At 38.0% G+C, this 20,417-nt stretch overlaps 2 protein-coding genes across 5 annotated transcripts; one reads left to right on the forward strand and one right to left on the reverse strand.

Moving 5' to 3' along the window:
- The first annotated feature begins 1,100 nt into the window (after positions 1–1,100).
- SLC25A3 (solute carrier family 25 member 3) lies at positions 1,101–9,501 on the forward strand. 3 transcript variants are annotated; one of them, XM_081331201.1, is made up of 8 exons: positions 1,101–1,297; positions 1,436–1,598; positions 3,707–3,834; positions 6,732–6,911; positions 7,002–7,183; positions 7,900–8,072; positions 8,954–9,064; positions 9,146–9,501. In XM_081331201.1, exons 2-8 carry the CDS (start codon positions 1,448–1,450, stop codon positions 9,304–9,306), a joined length of 1,086 nt encoding a protein of 361 aa, XP_081187327.1. In that variant the 5' UTR covers positions 1,101–1,297; positions 1,436–1,447; the 3' UTR covers positions 9,307–9,501. The 3 variants fall into 3 exon arrangements, with proteins under 3 accessions (XP_081187327.1, XP_081187329.1, XP_081187328.1); XM_081331203.1 differs by having other exon boundaries at positions 3,710–3,834; XM_081331202.1 differs by lacking the exon at positions 3,707–3,834 and adding an exon at positions 3,981–4,105.
- A 149-nt stretch (positions 9,502–9,650) lies between these two features.
- IKBIP (IKBKB interacting protein) lies at positions 9,651–20,417 on the reverse strand. Of its 2 annotated transcripts, none has more exons than XM_081331204.1 (4): positions 20,189–20,417; positions 19,720–19,893; positions 17,667–17,784; positions 9,651–11,348 (listed from the first exon to the last, which is right to left on the reverse strand). In XM_081331204.1, exons 2-4 carry the CDS (start codon positions 19,869–19,871, stop codon positions 10,644–10,646), a joined length of 975 nt encoding a protein of 324 aa, XP_081187330.1. In that variant the 5' UTR covers positions 19,872–19,893; positions 20,189–20,417; the 3' UTR covers positions 9,651–10,643. The 2 variants fall into 2 exon arrangements, with proteins under 2 accessions (XP_081187330.1, XP_081187331.1); XM_081331205.1 differs by lacking the exon at positions 9,651–11,348 and adding an exon at positions 15,051–16,679.

Raw genomic sequence — 20,417 nt, forward strand, 5'->3', positions numbered from 1 at the left:
TTTCAAGGTACTGTACTTAGAAAGCACAGTTGTATCCATGCCACCTTGACTGCTATATACATAAACAAAAACTGTAAAGTTGATGTGTACATTAAAAGGTAAAGGTTCCCCCGCACATGCGTGCTAGTCGTTTCCGACTCTAGGGGCCGGTGCTCATCTCCGTTTCAAAGCCGAAGAGCCAGCGCTTGTCTGAGGACGTCTCCGTGGTCATGTGGCCGGCATGACTACACACCAAAGGCGCACGGAACGCTGTTACCTTCCCACCGTAGTGGTTCCTATTTTTCTACTTGCATTTTTACGTGCTTTCGAACTGCTAGGTTGGCAGAAGCTGGGACGAGTAACAGGCGCTCACTCTGTTACGCGGCACTCGGGATTTGACCCGCCAAACTGCCGACCTTCTGATCAACAATCAACAAGCTCAGCGTCCTAACCCACTGAGCCACCGCGTCCCTGATGTGTACATTACAGCAATATATTTAACGTGGGGGCAGTGTATGTGTACTGCATCTACATATGGTTATATTAGTCCTATATGTGAAATAAAGGCTGACACAATGTTCTGTGTTCATAAAGGAATATACTGTATCTGATACTAGAGTTACTGTAGTGACTTTACAGTCCCCTTAATTCGCTATATTCATTTTTTTGAACAGATGTATGTCTCCTTTAAACCTTCTCGAGACTGCGGCAGTCAGGGATTTCCTCCGACTCAAGTTGTGATGTCCTAGGAATTTTGCATCACCTTCGCTCCGCCTCAGTTTTGGTTCCACCTTCTTCAAGTTCATCTTCCGGTAGGAAGGAACCGCCACTAGAGCGGCAGTTTCCCCATCTTTAGTGTCGGGCGGCCGCACCATCCTCCCAATGACTTTGTCCCTGCCTGAGGTTATTGGTACCGGCGGACCAGTGGAGAAAGTGAGTTTGTGGCAGGCGTCGGACCAGGATGGGTCCTTCGAGTCACGGTTGAGCCGAAGGCCAACCGCCGACCTTTTGTAAGTCTGGGTCAAATTCTAAATGACGTCAAAAGCAACCCCACCAGTAATCTTACTTCTCCATATAGTCTGGGCGGGATGAACCGAAAGCAAAATGGATTTCCGAGGCGGGGGAATTCTTGAGACAGGGAAATGACGTACATTCCAGGGCCTTGCTGCCCAATCACAGCGCGAGTTTCCGGACGGTTGCCCCGCCCGTTGCGTCAGAGAGGGACAAAGTCATTGAGGAAGGTTGATTTTCGGCCTTTTAGAAGAATCGCCCGTCGCGAGTCGGCCCGTTAGTTACGGGTGTTCCGCCATTTTAGGAGGTAAACTGCTGAGGGGGTTATCAGGGGGCCTAATTTCCCACTATGGCGAGTGACAATTTGCCCATGGCAGAGCCAGAGTGAATGTACTGTATGAGAAGATTTGCTACTAACGACGGCTATATATATTTTCTTTTGAAGTTTCCTGCCGCCATGTTTTCGACTATTGCGCCGCTTGTGCGGCTCAATCCATTTCACGCTCCTCAGCTCGAGTTGCACCAGAACAGTTGCGGCCCGAGAAAGCGCCCGATTGAATCAGAACAGGTCTGCGCTCGTCGGAGCCTGGCAGCCGCTTCCGCGGAAGGTAAGGCGTGGGTGGTCGGGAAAGGGTATTCCTTCCTGGGAAGGGTCTGAGCCTCTCCTTGTCCCTGTTCCTTCAGGTGGCACGGTGTTAGTAGGGGAATCCAAGTGCAGTCTCCTTGAGGACAAGTAAGGTCACCGAGCCCTTGATAAATTCAGGAAACCTAATCTAAATCCAATTGCTTTGCCTTTCTGACGTTGAAGGCCTGGGTGGATCTTTTAGGATCCCGACCCTGGTTTAGAACTATTGATCAGAGACCTTGAGAGTGACCTCTTTAAATTCAGCAGGAAATTATGAGGTTTCATAATTTTCAAAGGATGCTACTCCCCAAAAAAATCCTAGGTGGAAGACAATGATTTGTTTCTGTTGTAACTAGTTAGCAGAATTTTCCTAATGCTGAGAATGTGATTTTGAAGGTCACAATGAAATTGATAATGGTAGTGATAAAAAAATGATATTAAGTTGTGAGGAGGGGTTGAAAAAAGTGCTACATTTGTTCATAATATATGTTTTACAATAAGCAATTCATATTACATTATTAAACCACTAAAATAATATTTTAAAATGCTTATTTTAGCAAATGCCAAGTTTCATTTACACTAATGACTACAGTATTAGATTATTACATTTCAAAGATTACTTTAAAGCAAAACTGTTGAATCGTTCAGCAACCCTCATGTGAGAACCTTTGTCAGATGCATGAGGCATTCGTTTCAGTTGGTATTTGTACTTTTTAAAAAATATACATGCTGCATAAGAACTAATGTATAACGTAAAATAATCTTGCTGATGGCTTGTCACAGTGAATGTTCATAGCAGTGCTAATTTGGTTTCTTAACTATTTTGCTTTATAGAAATTTCACAGTCCATACCACCTTGTTCAAAACCCTGTCTTTTGGTTTACATATCCATTCATGAATTATATCCCTCTTGATTGAGAATAAAGATTCATCCTTTGAGATTAAAAAATATTCAACCTAAAAAGAAACAGATGTTTTAGGATTGTCCTGTAGATCTATTAGTTCAGGAGTCTTCAAACTTGGCCCTTTTATGACTTGTGGACTTCAACTCCCAGAATTCCTCAGCCAGCATGGCTGGTTGAGAAATTCTGGGAATTGAAGTCCACAAGTCATAAAAGGGCCAAGTTTGAAGAACCCTGTATTAGTTGAAATCAGTTATGCCCCCACCTCCTTCCATTACTCTTCTCTGCAGCCCTCCTTCCTATAACATTTTTTAAGAAGCAGGACAAGAAAAGAAGGGGAAAACTGCATCTTATTCATTCTACTTTTTATTTTATAATATATATTTTTATTTTGAAACAAATTGATTTGTATCTCGGTTTTTGTTCAAGAATCACATTATATTCGTGGTACCTTTTCCCATTTCTCCCCACAATGACTTTATAGATGGGTTAGCTGGGAGAGGATTAAAGGCCCAAAGTCATAAGTAAATTTATGTGTCTGAGAGCACATTGGAGCTTGGATCTCTTCAGCATCAGTGCAGCATTTTTACCACTACAGTAACCTGTTGTTGCTTATGCATAACATCTCATACATACCTATTATTCTTTTTCAGAATGTAGGGATTATTACTTATAGAGGGATATGGATATGGCTGTTGACCATAATCAAATAGTTATACTCATAAATATTCATGTTCAGTGGGTCACTACTGCATGTAATTCAGAACTTGCTGAAGACTACTATTGCAAAATCAGGCTATATTCAAATAATTGCAGAGATGAGAGTTGTTCACTTGATGCTCAGAGTACCTATGAATATATATAGGTATACTTAAGGAATTAAAAAAAATGGTGTTCTTACACCAGAATCAGATCTCAAGATCTGCAAGGCTGTTTTATATATCAAACAAATACCTCACTTAATATAATTGGATTTTAATTAAATCTAATTTTAGATTAATCTATTTTAATCTAATTGGATATTGTCCTAATCTTAGTGTTTTCTGGTATGGGGAATACAATAGAAAAGTACTGCATTAAAATAAATGGATTATTTTTTCATGAATGATAGTTATGGTTATATTTTAAATTGTATTCACTTGTTGAACATTATTTGATATTTTCCTTGAAAACTTTTTCTCTTTTTAAGCAGAAGAATATAGCTGTGCATATGGCTCTGGCAGATTCTTCATTCTTTGTGGTCTTGGTGGAATTATTAGTTGTGGAACTACACATACAGCATTGGTTCCCTTAGATCTTGTTAAATGCCGAATTCAGGTTGGATTTGCATGTCAGATGAAATGAATTATATAGCATGCTAAAGTGTGAGGTCTTACTAATATAATGAAAATGTATATTTCACTGAAATTTCAGCCTTGCATGTGATTTCCGTAACAGCATGGTGTGTCTTTTCTTTACTACAGAAGAATATAGTTGTGAATATGGATCACTCAAGTTTTATGCTCTCTGTGGCTTTGGTGGAGTGTTAAGTTGTGGTCTGACACATACAGCAGTCGTACCTTTGGATTTAGTGAAATGTCGCATTCAGGTTTGTATATTGCCAAATTTTAGAATATTAACTTTCTTCTGGAATAAGATACTGAATTCCATTAGAACACTTCTTTTAATTCTGATAAATGTAATTAAGGCACACTAGGAAATAATGTAATAATCAATTACATAATAGTCATTTTAAACATACTGTACATTAAAAAATATTTCTCATAATCTGAATTGAATCAAATTTGCAATATGTAGTTTATTGAAAAGACGTAATAATATCCCTATTTGTTCCTGATAGGTTCATAAATAGTTGAAAATGTTATAAATCATTTGAATATATGCTTCCACGTTAAACACTGCAGAACTGAAATGCAGTTTAAAGGATAATCATCTTATGAAAATAATATTTCTGAGCTGCCCAGAGTTGGTTGAAATGAGGGGGTGGGAATCAAAATTTGCCAATTTTGAGGTGGTAAGAAAGACGAATTCTATAATAATCATGCCAATGCTAAAATTAGGATAAATTTTAGTTCTTAAAAATGATGTGGTTGTATAATATTACATTAAATGATAACTACAGCTGCTTAGAAATCTTACAAGAATTTAATTTTGCAAAATTAATTCAACTTATGTTTTTCTAAAGCACCTAAATATATTGAGGAATCTTTTTACAACTTTGTGATCCAAACATATTGCAGAAAATGTAATCCTGCTTGTACTGAAGTCAGAAAAGCCAGAAAGTAAGAGCAAAGTGAAATGGAACAAGTCAGTAGTGGGCGCATGAGGTAGGAAGGTAGGAACAGAAAGATTGAATACTACAATACTATGTTTTCTTAATAAAATATTTTTAGGATTATTGAACAGTTACCTTTATCACACTTAGGTAAACCAAGAATAACTACTAAGAAATTTACATTGTTTCATGGCATTTAAGAATTTATGCAGTTTTCCTAAATATCAGGAATATTTTCTTTTATTCCATCCAGACCTATTTTTAACACTATTTCTATTAAAAATACTATATTCTTTCATTAATACAAGTTTAGTATGTGTGTAGTCCTTAAAAGAATAAAAAATTCTTAAAAGATTAGACCTATTTCTAATCAGATATTCAGCAAATAATCACTATTGCCATTAATTCCTAGGTCTTGAAATGGACCAGTTAGTTTTCTGTGCTCTTACATTGTTCCTACCCATCCAGTCAAGTCATGCGATGAATCATTGGTTCCACAGATTGCATTTATTCAGAATGTTGTCATTTCTCTCCCCAAAATCATTCCTAGTTATTTTATTATCAATTAATAGAGTGTAATATGCAGCTTTCACCAGTTAATAAAATATTTCCATGTATACTTCTGTCAACACTCTAGATAACATATAAATTAACTTTTTATGCATAATAAAACATAACTTCATGGATGTGTTAGTTCAGTAATACCAGGTTACTTTCATTAACATTTCTTTTAATTTCATACACAGAAAACCTACTTTTCAATGAAAGAAATTCATGCTTTTTATCGTAGCCTTTTGCATTACAAGTTGCAGTCTTCCATAGAACATGGGCTTATAAATATTGCCCATTAGTACTGGTCATAGTTTTGACTGAGATTTTCACATAAACTAGTCTAGTCTTTAAGACAGGTTTTTTAGTTAACATAATTACCTTCATGACATTTATCGTTCTCTGCTCATACTAAGAATACCAGTCAATTTTGGCCAGTATATACAAAACAAAGCCCAGTTTTACCTCAAGCAAGCTTACATTGTATATAAACAAGGATCTCAAATTTGGAAACTACCTTGCAAACCAACTGTTGCCCACTGTGTGAATAACTAGAAGGTATTGCAGCATGCTGATAAAATAATTAGGTCACAAGTTAAATTTCTTACTTAAATTTTATATTTGGTATATTTTAGCAGCATCAAAACTTGGAAACTACTTTCTGCTAATACCTTCCACTTGGAAACTTTACTTTTTGCTAATACTTTTCACTTGGAAACTATTTTCTGCTAACACTTCACATAGTTTTTTCCCTTTCTTATTCTCTATTTTAACAGAGCCTTTACTTTCCTAATTTCTAAATTTATCTTGCAACTAAACATTACTGCTTGATTTTCCCCTTCCTTCTAGTTTGTTAGCCACTTGAATACAGATTCTAACTGCTCTTTAATGAGGCTTCTATCATTTATGTGGTATGTATATATATCCATTTAAACTATATAAAGAGGTAGTGCTCTCTTAACAATGATAATTGAAAGCAGCAACACTGTCGCTAAACAGTGTGGTTGTAAAGTATGATGTCATATGACTGCACCAAGTTTTGGCAGTCCCAGTTGCTGTCTTTAGGCAAATCTTGCATAGTTGCAGTGTCCCGCACTCATATGACAACCTCCTGCTAGCTTCTCCATTGACTTTGCTTTTTGAAAGTCAAAGATGGCAATCGCGTGAACACAGAACACTTAGCAACATCAGGTTGCTAAGGGGCCCCGAATCAAAATCATGTGACCCAGGGACACTGCAATGACCACAGCTATGAGGACCTGTTGTAAGTACTCCTTATTCAGTGTTGTCATAATTTCAGTTGGTGAATGAGTGGTCATTCCACAAGGACTACCTATATGCAATCATTATAATATTGTTTATTTTAACTTACTTTTAAAAACCTGTTTAGGTGGATCCCCAAAAGTACAAGAGTATCTTCAGTGGATTTTCAGTCACTCTCAAAGAAGATGGTGTTCGTGGCTTGGGAAAGGGATGGGCTCCAACTTTTATTGGCTATTCCATGCAAGGACTTTGCAAATTTGGTTTTTATGAAATTTTCAAAGTTATGTATGGCAACATTTTGGGAGAGGTAAGCTATTGTACTTCTTAACTTAGCTTTATTTTCTTCTGATTTATTCAGTAGTAGTTTTATGACTATTTCTAATTTGCTACGTTTTAGGAAAATGCATATTTGTGGCGTACATCATTGTATTTAGCTGCATCTGCCAGTGCAGAGTTCTTTGCTGATATTGCTCTGGCTCCAATGGAAGCTGCTAAAGTTCGCATTCAGACACAGCCTGGATATGCTAATACATTGAGGCAAGCACTCCCCAAAATGTTTGCAGAAGAAGGTATTTGGGCGTAAGTATTTGAAATTTCCTGCACAGGTCAATGTATATGAATTATTAAATCTCAAATTAAAGACGTTCAGATTTATTGCAATAGTTCTGAAATAGCATGAGCCAACATGCTTCCTTAGATCCATCTTTGTTTGATGTCTCTTTGCTGAGTTCTGCTTATAGATTTTGTCATGAGTAGCTCCAGCTAAGAGGGATCAGCAACTTTACGGTTGCACAGTCAAAGATGCTTGAGTCATTGGCATGTAAGAATAATATACCTTCATTCTAGTCGTTTATATTCTGATAGAAATGGCTGTACTGTATGTCATTTTCTCCTATCAGAATTTGGCTGGAGTGTGGACATTTATCCAAGCAGCTAAATTGTTTTTGCAATTAAGGCCAGGAAAGACATCTATATTCATTTTTTTCTACCTTTGTAAAAATTTAACACATAATTTTAATTTTATGGAGTTGCTGGATGGTATCTGATCTCCAACAGCGTACTAAAACTAGAATTTGACAACTTTGGCATGATTTTGCTCACTGTATCTAAAGGCTTTGTGTTGATTGCTGGTTGTTGTTTATTCCTTTTTAATTCTGAATGCCAATGTATCCATCTCTAACTTTACACCTCTTCTCTTAGGAGGTTAATTGTAGGATAATAGAATTGAACAGTTTATTTTGTGATTCCCTTTAATAAAAGCTCAATAAATTTCCTAATTTCTGATTATTCTGCAGTTTCTACAAAGGAGTTGCTCCACTGTGGATGAGGCAGATTCCATACACTATGATGAAGTTTGCCTGCTTTGAAAGAACTGTGGAAGCTCTTTACAAATATGTTGTTCCCAAACCAAGAAGTGAATGTTCAAAAGCAGAACAGCTGGTTGTTACATTTGTAGCAGGCTATATTGGTAAGGAACATTTCTCCACTTTCAAAAAGAATGGTGGTGATGGTAGTAGTCGCAATAGAGAAACTTTTTTTAATATGATACAACAAAATGTGCTAATTTTCAGTTTGACTAATGGCTAATAATTTTAAATAAGATAAATACTTGTTGCAGTTACAGGGAAATTTAATCTTAATATATAAAGCTTCTGTAGCACCACTTATACATATCCATTGAATGAGGGGAGCTTGGACAGGCCGTGGCAAAACCATTGTGATTAAGACACTGCAGCAAACTGCAGTCATGCGATCACCATTTATTACTTTCCTTTCTGGCTTTCCACAAGCAAAGTCAAAGGGAAAGCTGGCAGGGAAAGTTGCAAGTTGTTTCTGTAAATCATTCCATCCACTTTTTCTCCCAAGGAGCCCCACTATAGAATTAAAGAGAGATATGCCAGGAATTTTGTACTCACTAGGGTGAAGCTATCTGCAACCCCCAACTTGCACTCCTTAGTATCTGGCTGCACCCACATAGCACCCCTCCATCTGCCTGCTGCCTTGCCAGTCCCCCATTATTGCCAGTTCCTACCTATGCTGGCCCACTTGTATTCTTCAGTGTTACCTCGCTGGCCTGGTCAAACATCACAGTACCTGGTCACGGTACCTGGAAACCCATCTGCACTCCTTACCTGGAAATCCTACCTCTTTCTGGTTAATGATCTGTGCAGTCGTATGGTGGCAAGACCATCCAGGACTGTTGGGATTGCCATTACTAAGCAATACAGTCAGATGACATTGTGCTTTACGACATTATATAGCAATGGCAATTCTGTTCCCAATTGGTGTCATAACCTAAGGGCTACCTGTAATCATGCACTAAGAAAAAATAAAATTAATTCTTTTCAGCTGGTGTCTTCTGTGCCATTGTCTCACATCCTGCTGATTCTGTGGTGTCTGTACTGAATAAAGAAAAAGGCAGTTCAGCTCTGGCAGTACTGAAAAGGCTGGGAATCAAGGGTAAGTATCAAAATAAAAGTATTTTTTAAAAGAGTTTCAATAAATGCTTTTGGTTACTAAACATGGTGTGTTTCTCCTCAGGAGTATGGAAGGGTCTGTTTGCCCGTATCATTATGATTGGTACCCTGACAGCACTACAGTGGTTTATCTATGACTCTGTGAAAGTTTATTTCAAGCTTCCTCGTCCACCTCCACCTGAGATGCCAGATTCCTTGAAGAAAAAGCTTGGTCTTACTGAGTAGATGAATGATGGACTGAATGGCTGATAATGAAACATTGTGAAACTTTATTCTCATGGCAGTATAGGACTTGCTTGACTCGGGCTGTCACTGATGGTCAAAATAAAGAATAACTAGAAAGACTTTGTTTCATAATTTTAAGTCTGACAGGAGGAAATACTGTCATCCTAATAAAGAGAAACAACATATTTATGAAAATGGTTTTTTATTTACCAAGTTTAACCCTCCTAAATCTGAAAGGGAGGGGAAAGTGCACATATTTTAATTTTACATTTATATTTAATAATTTGTTCTAATATGAATTAAATGTTTTTGAAACAGTGAACAAAATGGATAATCATCATGTAAATTGTCAATGGTGCAATACAACAAAATATTTTAACCAGAGAAACCTCTAAGGAAAAAAACTACATTAGGCAGGAAAATATCCTATACCGTTAAGGCTCTCACAAGCAAATTAATAGAGTCAGAATGAAAAATTGCAAACGTATGTTATAAATAGACTTCAAGACCTCAAGTATTCAGTTTGAATCATATGTATGAATCTATACACAGCCATCTACTATCAAAATATTTAAAACTAGAATATTTAAAATTGGTTCTGAAGTTCAGAATTAAAGAGAAAAGTTAAGTTTTCAGAAGTACATAGGTAAATTTTTGGAAATCATAAATATAAGATTACATCTCCCCAACCTTTTATGTTTGGCGGGTGGGAGGTGGTTGTGTGAGTGCAGGCATACTTTGCACGCAAGCATTCTCATCCTCCCATTCGTACAAATGGAATTGCACTCACATGGCCCAATTCCAAACAGGCTGAGGCCCAGTAGTGGGCCACAGTCCGGGGGTTGGTGTCCCCTGTCTTAAGTCTAGAACATTCTTTGTTGAGGATGGTTAGCATTTAACCATATCATAAGAAATAAATTATGCCCATTTCATGTTAATGAATTACACCTGGCATAGGAAAACAATATAATATGAAAATGCTTAACAAATGATTTTGTCTTAACTACTAAAACCTGAATCTCAGGTCAAATTCTCCAATATTGTTCTGTTCTATTTTATAAAAATGCTGGGAATGTTTTGCAGAAACACATGATGCAAACCTAAATCTTACCAGATTTTCACCAGTGTTAAAGATATCACCTGATAATTTAAAAATCTCGTGATTTCACTTGAAGAATGGCTAATTCAGACATCAAAACAAAATTGCCCCTTTGAAGATTAAATTTGCTATATGCAGATTTTTAAATTAAGATTTAACATCCAACTTCGTTAGAGCAAAGTACGCTAATTTGTTAGAACTGAAATGTTCTTAGATATGTTCCTATTTGAAATAGTTGTCATTCAGTTTCAGTCTGAATTGAAGTTAAATTAGATAGCTTTTTATTCAGGAGAGCAAGTTCCTTCTGCCTTTCCAATAGATCCCCAAGCAGTCTTCCTATTCGTAATGTTAATTCATCTAATACAAGTAGCAAATGTGCTAAATCATTCTTTAAATTGTGAACTTTAGGTTTTAAATCATTTGCAAAGGCTACTGTTGTCAGAACTTTAGCTCGATCACTTTCCAATTCTAAAAGTTTATTGAATTGCTTGGCAAAGTCGGCATTCAGCTCAAATGATTTTGCCTTAATGTGCTTTACCTCTCTGGTGTTTTCAGATGCAATATTTTGTAGCTTTTTAGTCCTGTCAATGCTGCTAGTGAGAAGATCCCCTATATTCTGTATTAAGGTCTTTTCAACTTTATTTACTTTGTCTTCTAGAATTTCTAGATTCTCTATTAATAAGGATATATCTGTTTGAAGACCTGAAATGCGTCTAATGTCAGTCTTCACATCTGCAATTTTTACAGAGATGGCCTTAGTTTTTTCCTCATGTTTAGTAACTGCATCAAAGAGAGATGTTAAGTTTTGCTGGAGCTCCTCCTCTTCTTGAATTAACCGACTGGATCTTATCTGCATGATGCTAATCTCCTTTTGCAGATGCTTCATCTGAGGAATTATATTAAGGTCTTCCAGTTGATTTGTCAAACTTGGTACCATCTCACACTAAAAAGTAAAAAGTCTGATGAGAATATTACATTGAAATTTAAAATATTCAGATTTCCTGCAATGAAAGGTACGGTAATTTAAAATTCTCCAGTTTTATCAGTAAGCTTTTGTAAAAGGAAAGGGGAATATTCTTACATGCTTTCCTTAGCTTATTAAATAAAGCATTAGGTTTGTGAGCCTTTTATGCTGACATTATAGAACTTGGATATAGTGGTTTCTGTACAAGTTATGAGAAGCCCCAGCTGACTGTTAAACATTCTTTATGTGATTTCCAGCCGGTATCTCTCTCATAGACCAGCATAAAAGTAATAATAGCATCTTTTTAAAACTGTATTGGATTGATAGTGTTTAATGATAAAAAAGCATAAAATTAAAACATACAGATAAAAAACTTAAGGTAATATACTTAGCATTTCTTCCAGCTATTTTTTCCCACTGTTAACCCTATATTTGGCATAAGAGAAAATGATTGAGCCAAGATCATCCTGTGAACTACCATGCTGAAAAGGAACCTCAATCTTGATTTTCCTTATCTGGTAACTTATGCAGCTGCCTCATTATCTATATCCTAGAACAGGGGTCAGCAACCTGAAACAGTGAAAGAGCCACTTGGAACCGGTTCCCTCACAAAAGGAAAAACTGGGAGCCGCAAAAAATGTGTGTGCATGTGCGTACATGCGCGCATGCGCAGAACAGGGTTTGACTGAAGAGTGGAGCCAAGGCAAGATATGCACCTACCCTGCATATTTGAATTGATTGGTTGAACTTTTTTAGTCCCACTTTTTTTGGGGGGGTCTACACATAGCAAAGGACTGGGAGCCACTCTGGAGCCGCGGGTTGCAGACCTGTGTCCTAGAATCAAGCTTGACTTCTTGTAGATATTTCTGTGTACAGGTAGTCCTTGCTGAAAGTCCATTCAGCAGCCATTTGAAATTATGGCATTGAACAAAATGACTTACGTCATTCAAGTTCTGACTGTTGCACTGCACTTAGCCACATGAGCGAAATTCAGTCCCACTGGCATATAACTGCATTTTGACCACATATCCACTGTTGCCAGATGCCACCACCACCCATCTCTGCTCATCCATGCACCCACTATATAGTATACTATTACTGTACTGTACCAGCTGGGGTCTTTTTTATGCCACTCTCTTTCACGCCAGTGCTGTTGCGGTTTGTCTTATGCCTTGTAAAGTGCCTCCGCACCCTGCCCCGGGTGCCAGTTCACAAATCAACCAGGCTTTTTTTTTTAAGATCTAGGTAGAAGGATCCTCCTTTCACGTCTCTTGCCTTTTTTGAGAAAAATTTGTGAAAGAAGGCCCCAGGTATCTAGCATGAAAGGACCTTCTAGATGGGTACTTTTCTGAAAAAAGGCTCTGGTTGGTGCACAAATAGAGGTCTTGAGTGAGGCATGAATGGTGGCCCAGGAAGGGAGCAAGAGAAGATATGGTGGCACTGATGCAAAAGGCAGTGTGAAAAAGGGCCCAGCTGGTACAGTGGTGGTACACGGAATGACAGGTAGGAGTGGGTAGCAGGAACAGCTGGTAACTATAGGTGGACAACCAAAAGGGGAAAAGATTGGCTGGGAGAAAGTCAAGAAGAGGCAGTCCCTTACATCAGGCCTTTTCAACCGGTAGTACGCGTACCACCTGTGGTACTTTGCCACGTGGCAGGTGGTACACGACCATCCTAGAGAAGTGTAGCGGGAGGGGAATGAGCAGAAGCGACCCAAGCGTGACGGAGAGGCAGCTGCAGGACTGTCTGGGCTCGGCAGAAGCCCCAGGAGCTGGCCAGGCTCCAGCAGATTGGTGCTTCCAGAAGCAGCACGGAGCTGGAGGTGAACTGAAGAAAAAGGGAGGGGGGACGAAAGAAGAGGAGAGGCTATAAAAGGAGATGGTTTGGGCAGGAAAGGGGGAGAAAAAGACAACGGAAAGAGAAGGAGAGCTCAGCAGGCAGGGAGGAAATGGACAGGGAAGAAGCAGCAGCTGTTGCTGAAATAAAAGGTCCCCTGGTTCTTTTCTCCAGCCAGGAGAATGCAATCAGCAGTGATGAAATGAAAAGCCGGCATGTCGAAAAGGAGGTGGTTTTATTTAGTTCTGGATTAATTAGCAGCTTGATTGGGTTACCATAAGGATTTTTGTATAGTTTTTCCAACGTTTTGTAATTCGGAGGCTTGGTCTATGTCAGACATGTCAAACACAAGGCCCGGGGGGCCGGATCCGGCCCGCGAAGTGGTTTCATGCGGCCCGCAAAGCCATCCTGAAAACAGTGAGGGAATGGCCCCCACTGCCTTGGCCCTGGCCCAGAGACCCTCCTCCTGCCAAAGACCCTCAGATCTGTCCCACTCCTGCCCAGGCCCCCATAGGCACCCTTGATGTGAACGATGTAGAGCTGGCCACACCCACCCAGTAGGCCATACACACTTTAGCCATGCCCACCCAGTAAGCCACACCCACCCAGGCCACATCCACCCAGCCCCGAGGGCAACCGCAATGCTGATGCGGCCCTCAATGAAATTGAGTTTGACACCCCTGGTCTATGTGCTTTGGTTATTGGAATATTTTAGTCTGTATTTTAAGCTAGCAATGAGTCCAAAGTGTTAACTTTCGTAGGTTTAATCTCTTTAAACAAATGTAATTAGTTTTACTCCCTTATCTTGAGTCTGTCTATGGCTTTTAGAAAGTTTTCTTTGAAGGTAAACAGGCTTAATTTAAGGCTAAAGCTTTTCGCAATTGCTGGAGTCTTTCAGTCTCAGATTGCAACATTGTGACACGCTTGAGGCAGCTTAAAGGGGGGAAAAACAGTTTATGTGTTTATTTTGTGAGCCTTGCTTGCCTTGCACTTGATTCTGCCAGCAGCAAGATCTGACTGCTGGCCCAGTGATGGATTCTACTGCAAATCAGGGCTGTTTCCAGAGGAGGAGAGGACCTGGAGCTTATGGAGTGAAGGAACTGGATGAGGCTGTCGGCAGGCCCAGAGGAAGAGAGAGAGGCTTTTGGAGGAGTTGGTGGCGGCAGCAGCAGCAGTGTGCTCCAGGGGCGAAAAGAAGCAAGGCCTCTTTAAGGAAAGGGTGGAAGAGTCAGGATCAGAAAAAGGAAAGAAGGTGAGGTTGTCAGAATACAAGCGAATTTGAGGGCTAATCCACATGGAGCCCCATTTCCATCTGTCCTGTTTGCCATCGTTCACTCCCTAGAGACTAAAATGGACAATGTGAAATTTGAGCGGGCCCCGAACAAGGAGTGGTGACCCTTTGAGAGCTGTATGCAACGAAATTTCATTTTGATGTATGCCAATTGGTGTACATTCAAAGTGACAATAAAGTTATCATCATCATTCCTGTGTCTTTAAGGGTACAGGGAAGGGATTGGGGGGAGGGGGTGCATTCTTACTACACCGTAGAAAAAGCTCAGAAAGGAGAGAGGAAGAAGGGGGTCTACAAACTTAACAACTTTAAGACCTGTGGACTTCAACTCCCAGAATTCCTCAACCAGCCATGATGGCTGAGGAATTCTGGGAGTTGAAGTCCACAAGTCTTAAAAGAGCCAAGTTTGAACACCCCTGAGCTTAGCTGGTAGTGGTGCATATTAATAAACATGGATAAATTCATCATACATTTGTCAGTGCAAAGGGAAAGTGATTCAGCAAAGGAACAGTCACTGAAGAAATTAAAACTGGTACTTTTTTCCTTTTTTTCTGCAGTTTGTAATATTTTATTATAGAAAAAAATACAAAAGTAAATAGTAGGACACACACTGGGGAGGAAAAAGGGGAAAAGAGTGAGGGGGAGAAGGGAAAAAGAACAGACTTCCTCTGTTGCAGTAGAAGGAAGCATTAACACTGAACCTCAACTTTTTACTTTTCCATATTATAAACTAGCCATTTCTACAACAACAAATGAATCCAATCAATAAAACCCAAAATCCTCCCCACTTTTTTTTTAGTCATCAAGTTTTTGACACCTTGCTAAGCACTGGTGGTACTCAAATACTGTCATGTCCTAAAAGTGGTACAATCTGTGAAAAGTTTGAAAAGCCCTGCCTTACATCATCTAGGCTTGGGACTGAAAGGGACCAAGCCTGGAATGGCTTGGATTGGGGTATAATCCTTGGCTAACAACTGATGGGATTATCTAATTTGTTAACTAACAAGGTAACAACAATGGGGCTACCATACTGCTCAGCAGTATGGTCGTGTGATGTTACCCTTTACCACTGCAGCACTTCACAACAGAAATTCTGCTCCCAATTACCATCATAACTCAAGGACTACCTATAATTTTCTTCGCAACATACAAAAGACGTTTGTAATCTGCCTTGTAGGTTTTTTCCTCCTTTTCCTAGTCTTTTCACTCCCATCAAAATAACAAGTCTCATTCTATTTGCAACGTGTCTATAAATAAATAGATGTTTCCAGTATGATCAATATATTAACAAATCTTTTAGTATTTATTTTCTTTGTGTACATGTGTCTCCAAAAATATAAATGATAGCCAAAGAAACGTTAAGTTTATACAGCCGCCATACCAATACTGTTCACACTATGGTGGGCTTCTGCTGCTACTTAAAAGTTTTGCTGGTAACATTGTTTGATTCTGTGGTATTAAGATTCTTCTTCATTTTTTATTCAGCTATCTTTGGACTGCATGTCTTCAAGAGCGTTCTGTATGTTCATTATTTCAGAAGTAGCTTTCGTTATTTCATTTTCTACACTAATTACCTTTGTGATCATGTCTTCTTTTTTTCTTTCTGCGGCAACAAGCTCACTTGATAGTCTAAGAATGGAATAAATAGCATTTTCTATCACTGGTAAAGAGGTCTTGCATTCCTGGAGTTTGTCTTCAGAAAATACAAGTTTCTGGTACAGATCATTACTTCTGACCAAAAGGCTGTTTTGCTCTTCTTTTAATAGTTCAGCTATGTTTTTATCCAACTGCAGCTGCTGTTCAATCTTTATCAGTTCATTTTCCTCTTGCCTATTTAATGTTTTAAGGTTCATAATTGTACTGTCTTCTAGATCTTTCAGTCTTTCAGAAAGTTTTTTTAGTCCCTGATCCACTGTATTGATCTGGGAAATTATTTCACTATGTAAAATCTTGGTATCCAATCTTAAGTTGCTGGTATTTGTGTCCATCTCAGACGTGCTTCTTTCCCAGGAGTATACCACCTTTTGAAAGGTTTTGCTAATAGTCTGAAACTTTTTAGAGCATATCTTTTGACTATTTTGAATATTCTCTATGAAGTTATGAAGGCTAGACACTTGTTGCTCAAAATCACTTATGATGGAAACATATGAAGCAACCTCCTGCAGGACACTCGAAGATTCAAACTGCATTTTTAACACAAAACAATGTCCATTTTTACTTACTGTTTGCAAGTTATATACAGTGTATTTAAATTTTATCTGACAATGAACCTTTGAATGGCATGCAGAAGACAAACTTGTTTGCAAAGGGACAGGAGAATCAAAATAACGTAAAACATGGAAGCAAGACAAATATGAAGCAAAAGTCATTACTATTTTAAAAGAAACAATGAAAGAAGCAACAAGCTACTGCTAAGTATAGAAAGGCAGATAGAGGAGTAATAGAACAAATAGAGCTACAAAGAAGAGAGTTTATATTAATGGTGCGAAGAAAGAAGAATAAAAAAGTTGCTTTATTTTACAATATCATTTGATTATGGCAATTACTCCCTGGCATTTTTACTAAACATTATTTCAAGAAGCAAAACTGATGACCAGGAGAACTTAGCTGTGTTTGGAAGCATTCATGGTCCTAAGCTATGATTTTCCCAAAATCATTCTTAAAACTATACTGAAAATTTCAGATGCTATATCAAACAAGACTTAAATTATTGTGTAATGGTTAAACTGTTCATAGTGCTCTTGGTGGGAAAAATTGGAAGATTGAGTGCTATATATAGTAACTTTAATGAAAAGCAAGGTATAGATTTAGGAAATAATATGTAATTGATTCAAATTGAGGCTAGAAAAATTTAGTGCAAGTTATTTCTAAATTAGAATAGGATTGCAGGTAAATCAATTTTTATATAAACTTACTTTGAAAAAGATCCATTAAATCCAATGGCATTTACTTCCAAGTGGGTATACAAAGTATTGCAGAATTTGGTATATTTCACTATTTAGATTTCAATCAAATGACTATTTTGAATATTAAACTTAATTTTCAATCTAGATTTGTATATTTAATTGTTCAACAATTTTTTCCTTATGACTGTAAATGGCTGATGCAATGGCAGCTTTCAGATAGTAATAAATACCAAATTTTATAGCAATATCTATTTGAATTATTACCTTTTCAGAGATTGTGCTAATTTTATTTTCCATATCTTGAAACTTTACAGCTTCTTCCTTTAATATGTGATATTTCTTCTCTACAGCAGCCAACTGAACAGACTGCTGAAAAAGAAACCTGAGAAATGTAGAAAAACCAAATGTTTAGCAACAAAACATTTAAAAGTTAAATGTTCCACAATTTTAGAATAAATTGCAATAACAATTTAAGAACACATTTGCACAAAAGGCTATATATAATTTATATCTTAATATCCCAACAAAAATGTATAGTTCAATGGAACTGATGGCTTTGCACAAATCAGAAATGCATTTGCTGATTATAAACAATAAAAACTAAGGAGAAACTTCCTGACAGAACAATTAACCAGTGGAACAACCTGCCTCCAGAAGTGGTGAATGCTCCAACACTGGAAGTTTTTAAGAGGAGAATGGACAGCCATTTGCCTCAAATGGTATAGGGTTTCCTGCCTGAGCAGGGGGTTGGACTAGATGACCTCCAAGGACCCTTCCAACTTTATTATTATTATTATTATTATTATTATTATTATTATTATTATTATTATTATTAATTTTGCTGATTGCTGATAAACAATCTGTTTATTAATTTTTGTTACATTGCATTAATATACGAGCAGATTTTCAGAAGTGCCTAGAGAAAGAGAATTGTAGGAAAACCTACTGATCAAATGTCACCAAACAAGCTAATCCAGTCATCACTTAGGTACATATTAAGTACAAATACCGGTAGTTTTAGTAACATCTGCTTCTGCTATTCAATTAACATTTAAATCTTATTTTCAAGAATAGCAATTAGCTATGAAATTTTACATAAATAACCAGATAAACTGACATAGAGAATTCTTTAGCCAGCCTATCTCTATACATGTATCACTAGAATAGATTTTTACTTCTAAGCAATTATACAAAGGAGGCCATTTCATCTTGACTTCATAAATGAATTATAAATGTAACATTTACCATTAAGTATAAATTGAAGATTAATATCATGCTATCAAAAGGTTATTTAATCCTTTTTTTTGCTGATGATACACAGGTATGAAATAGAGTTGACATTGCTGGGGATATTTGTAACATGAAAAACTATTGGGCATTACTAGAAAATCGATCAAAAATGTGAGACTGTAGTTCAGCGTTTCTAAATGTAAGATCATGCAGCTGGGGAAAAAGAATCCTCTGCAGAGTACAGTATTGGGGATACAGTGTTAGGCAGAACAACAGAAGAAAAGGATTTAGGTGTGCTCATAGCAGATGACTGCAAAATGAGCAAACAGTGTGGCCAGGCAGCGGGAAGACAAACAAAATTCTTGGATGCATCACTAGAGGGATCACTGGCAGGAAAAAGGAGATCCTAATCCCACTATACACAGCTTTCTTTAGTCAGACCCTTATTTGGAATATTATTTCCAATTCTGGAGACCTTACTTTAAAAAATATTGATAAAATTGAGCAAGCCCAGAGATTGGCAACAAAAATGGTGCAAGGTCTGAGAGACAAAAGATATCAAGAGAGATTGGAGGAACTGAGTGTGTACAGCCTGGACAACAGAAGGAAAATGGGGGACATGATTGAAACCTTTAAATATATTAAGTGTGAATATAGAAGGCAGTATTTTCATTATTAAGCAAAAATCAAGAACACAGGGACAGAACCTCAAATTGACAGGAGGGAAGTTAAAAAGTAATGGCAGAAAAGTTATTTCACAGAAAAAGTAGTGCAAGCTTAGAACCAACTTCCAGCAGAGGCAGAAGTTCCAATCATCAGTAACTGAGTTTAAACATTCTTGGGATAAACATGTCCATTATCCAATAAAAATTAAAAATAATAAAGAAAACACAAAATCTTAAAGGGCAGACTCGATGGACCACTAGGCATTTTTCTGCCATCAGGTTGTCCACCCAGCCAAAATCAAGAATTAACACTTTTGTTGTCTTTTATCATTAATTACATGCCATCAAGAGTTGGTTCTTAGCGACCATGTAGACAGTTCACCAGAGCTGTACAGTACCAACTTTTCTTTCATTTGGCTTACCATGATAGCCCTAGACTGGCAACAAGAGATAACAAACTTGAAGCTGTTTGCAGATCCATCCTCATGGATTTGGTACTCTTGAAAACTTGTTTCTTTTGTTCATCTTCATTTGGCTTGGAAATGTTTGCTTTCCTCCGCTTGACTTCGGACATGTCTTGATGCAGGATTCATGCACTGAATTGAAGAAGTGTGTCAATCTCCTAATAGTTTTTTTTCTCCAAAAGAAGCTCCCTACATTCCCCACACCGTGAACTTTTATTTAGAATTCCATTTCGGTCAAAACCAAATTTACTTCCCACCAAATGTACTTAATGCTAAAACAACATTGCTCCTATGTTCTAGAAACTTGCTTCTCTACTGCTGAAAGTTAAAACTGCAGCGTTATCTATATAATACTTTCCCTTTCCACCGCTCTCCAGTTTCTCCCTACACACACACACACACACACACACACACACACACACTTTACCTCCACAATAGAAAGTGCAAACACTTGAACTGGTCACCGTCCTAATCGTACTCCAGCCCAGCGCCCAACTCGAAGTTCTATGGGAAGATTCTTCGCCGCCGCCGCCGCCGCTCCGAGACGGACCGCCACGTCCAAGCGCATGCTCGGCTATGCACGCCCCTTCCCCTTCCGCCGTAGTTGCTCTTCGCGAGCCATTGCTAATCGATGTAGGCGGAGGGGTGGGGGGGGG

The sequence above is a fragment of the Vipera berus genome (assembly GCF_964194415.1).
Source record: "Vipera berus genome assembly, chromosome: 6".
Taxonomy (NCBI): Eukaryota; Metazoa; Chordata; class Lepidosauria; order Squamata; family Viperidae; genus Vipera; species Vipera berus.

Excerpts from the sequence above, each read along its gene's own strand:
- SLC25A3 (XM_081331201.1), top strand. The coding sequence starts at position 1,448 with ATGTTTTCGACTATTGCGCCGCTTGTGCGGCTCAATCCATTTCACGCT. Across the intron at positions 1,599-3,706 it reads GGCAGCCGCTTCCGCGGAAG|CAGAAGAATATAGCTGTGCA; the intron begins GTAAGGCGTGGG and ends TCTCTTTTTAAG. Across the intron at positions 9,065-9,145 it reads GAAAAGGCTGGGAATCAAGG|GAGTATGGAAGGGTCTGTTT; the intron begins GTAAGTATCAAA and ends GTTTCTCCTCAG.
- IKBIP (XM_081331204.1), bottom strand. The coding sequence starts at position 19,871 with ATGTCCGAAGTCAAGCGGAGGAAAGCAAACATTTCCAAGCCAAATGAA. Across the intron at positions 17,785-19,719 it reads GCCAGTCTAGGGCTATCATG|GTTTCTTTTTCAGCAGTCTG; the intron begins GTAAGCCAAATG and ends TACATTTCTCAG. Across the intron at positions 11,349-17,666 it reads TTAGCACAATCTCTGAAAAG|TGTGAGATGGTACCAAGTTT; the intron begins GTAATAATTCAA and ends TTTACTTTTTAG.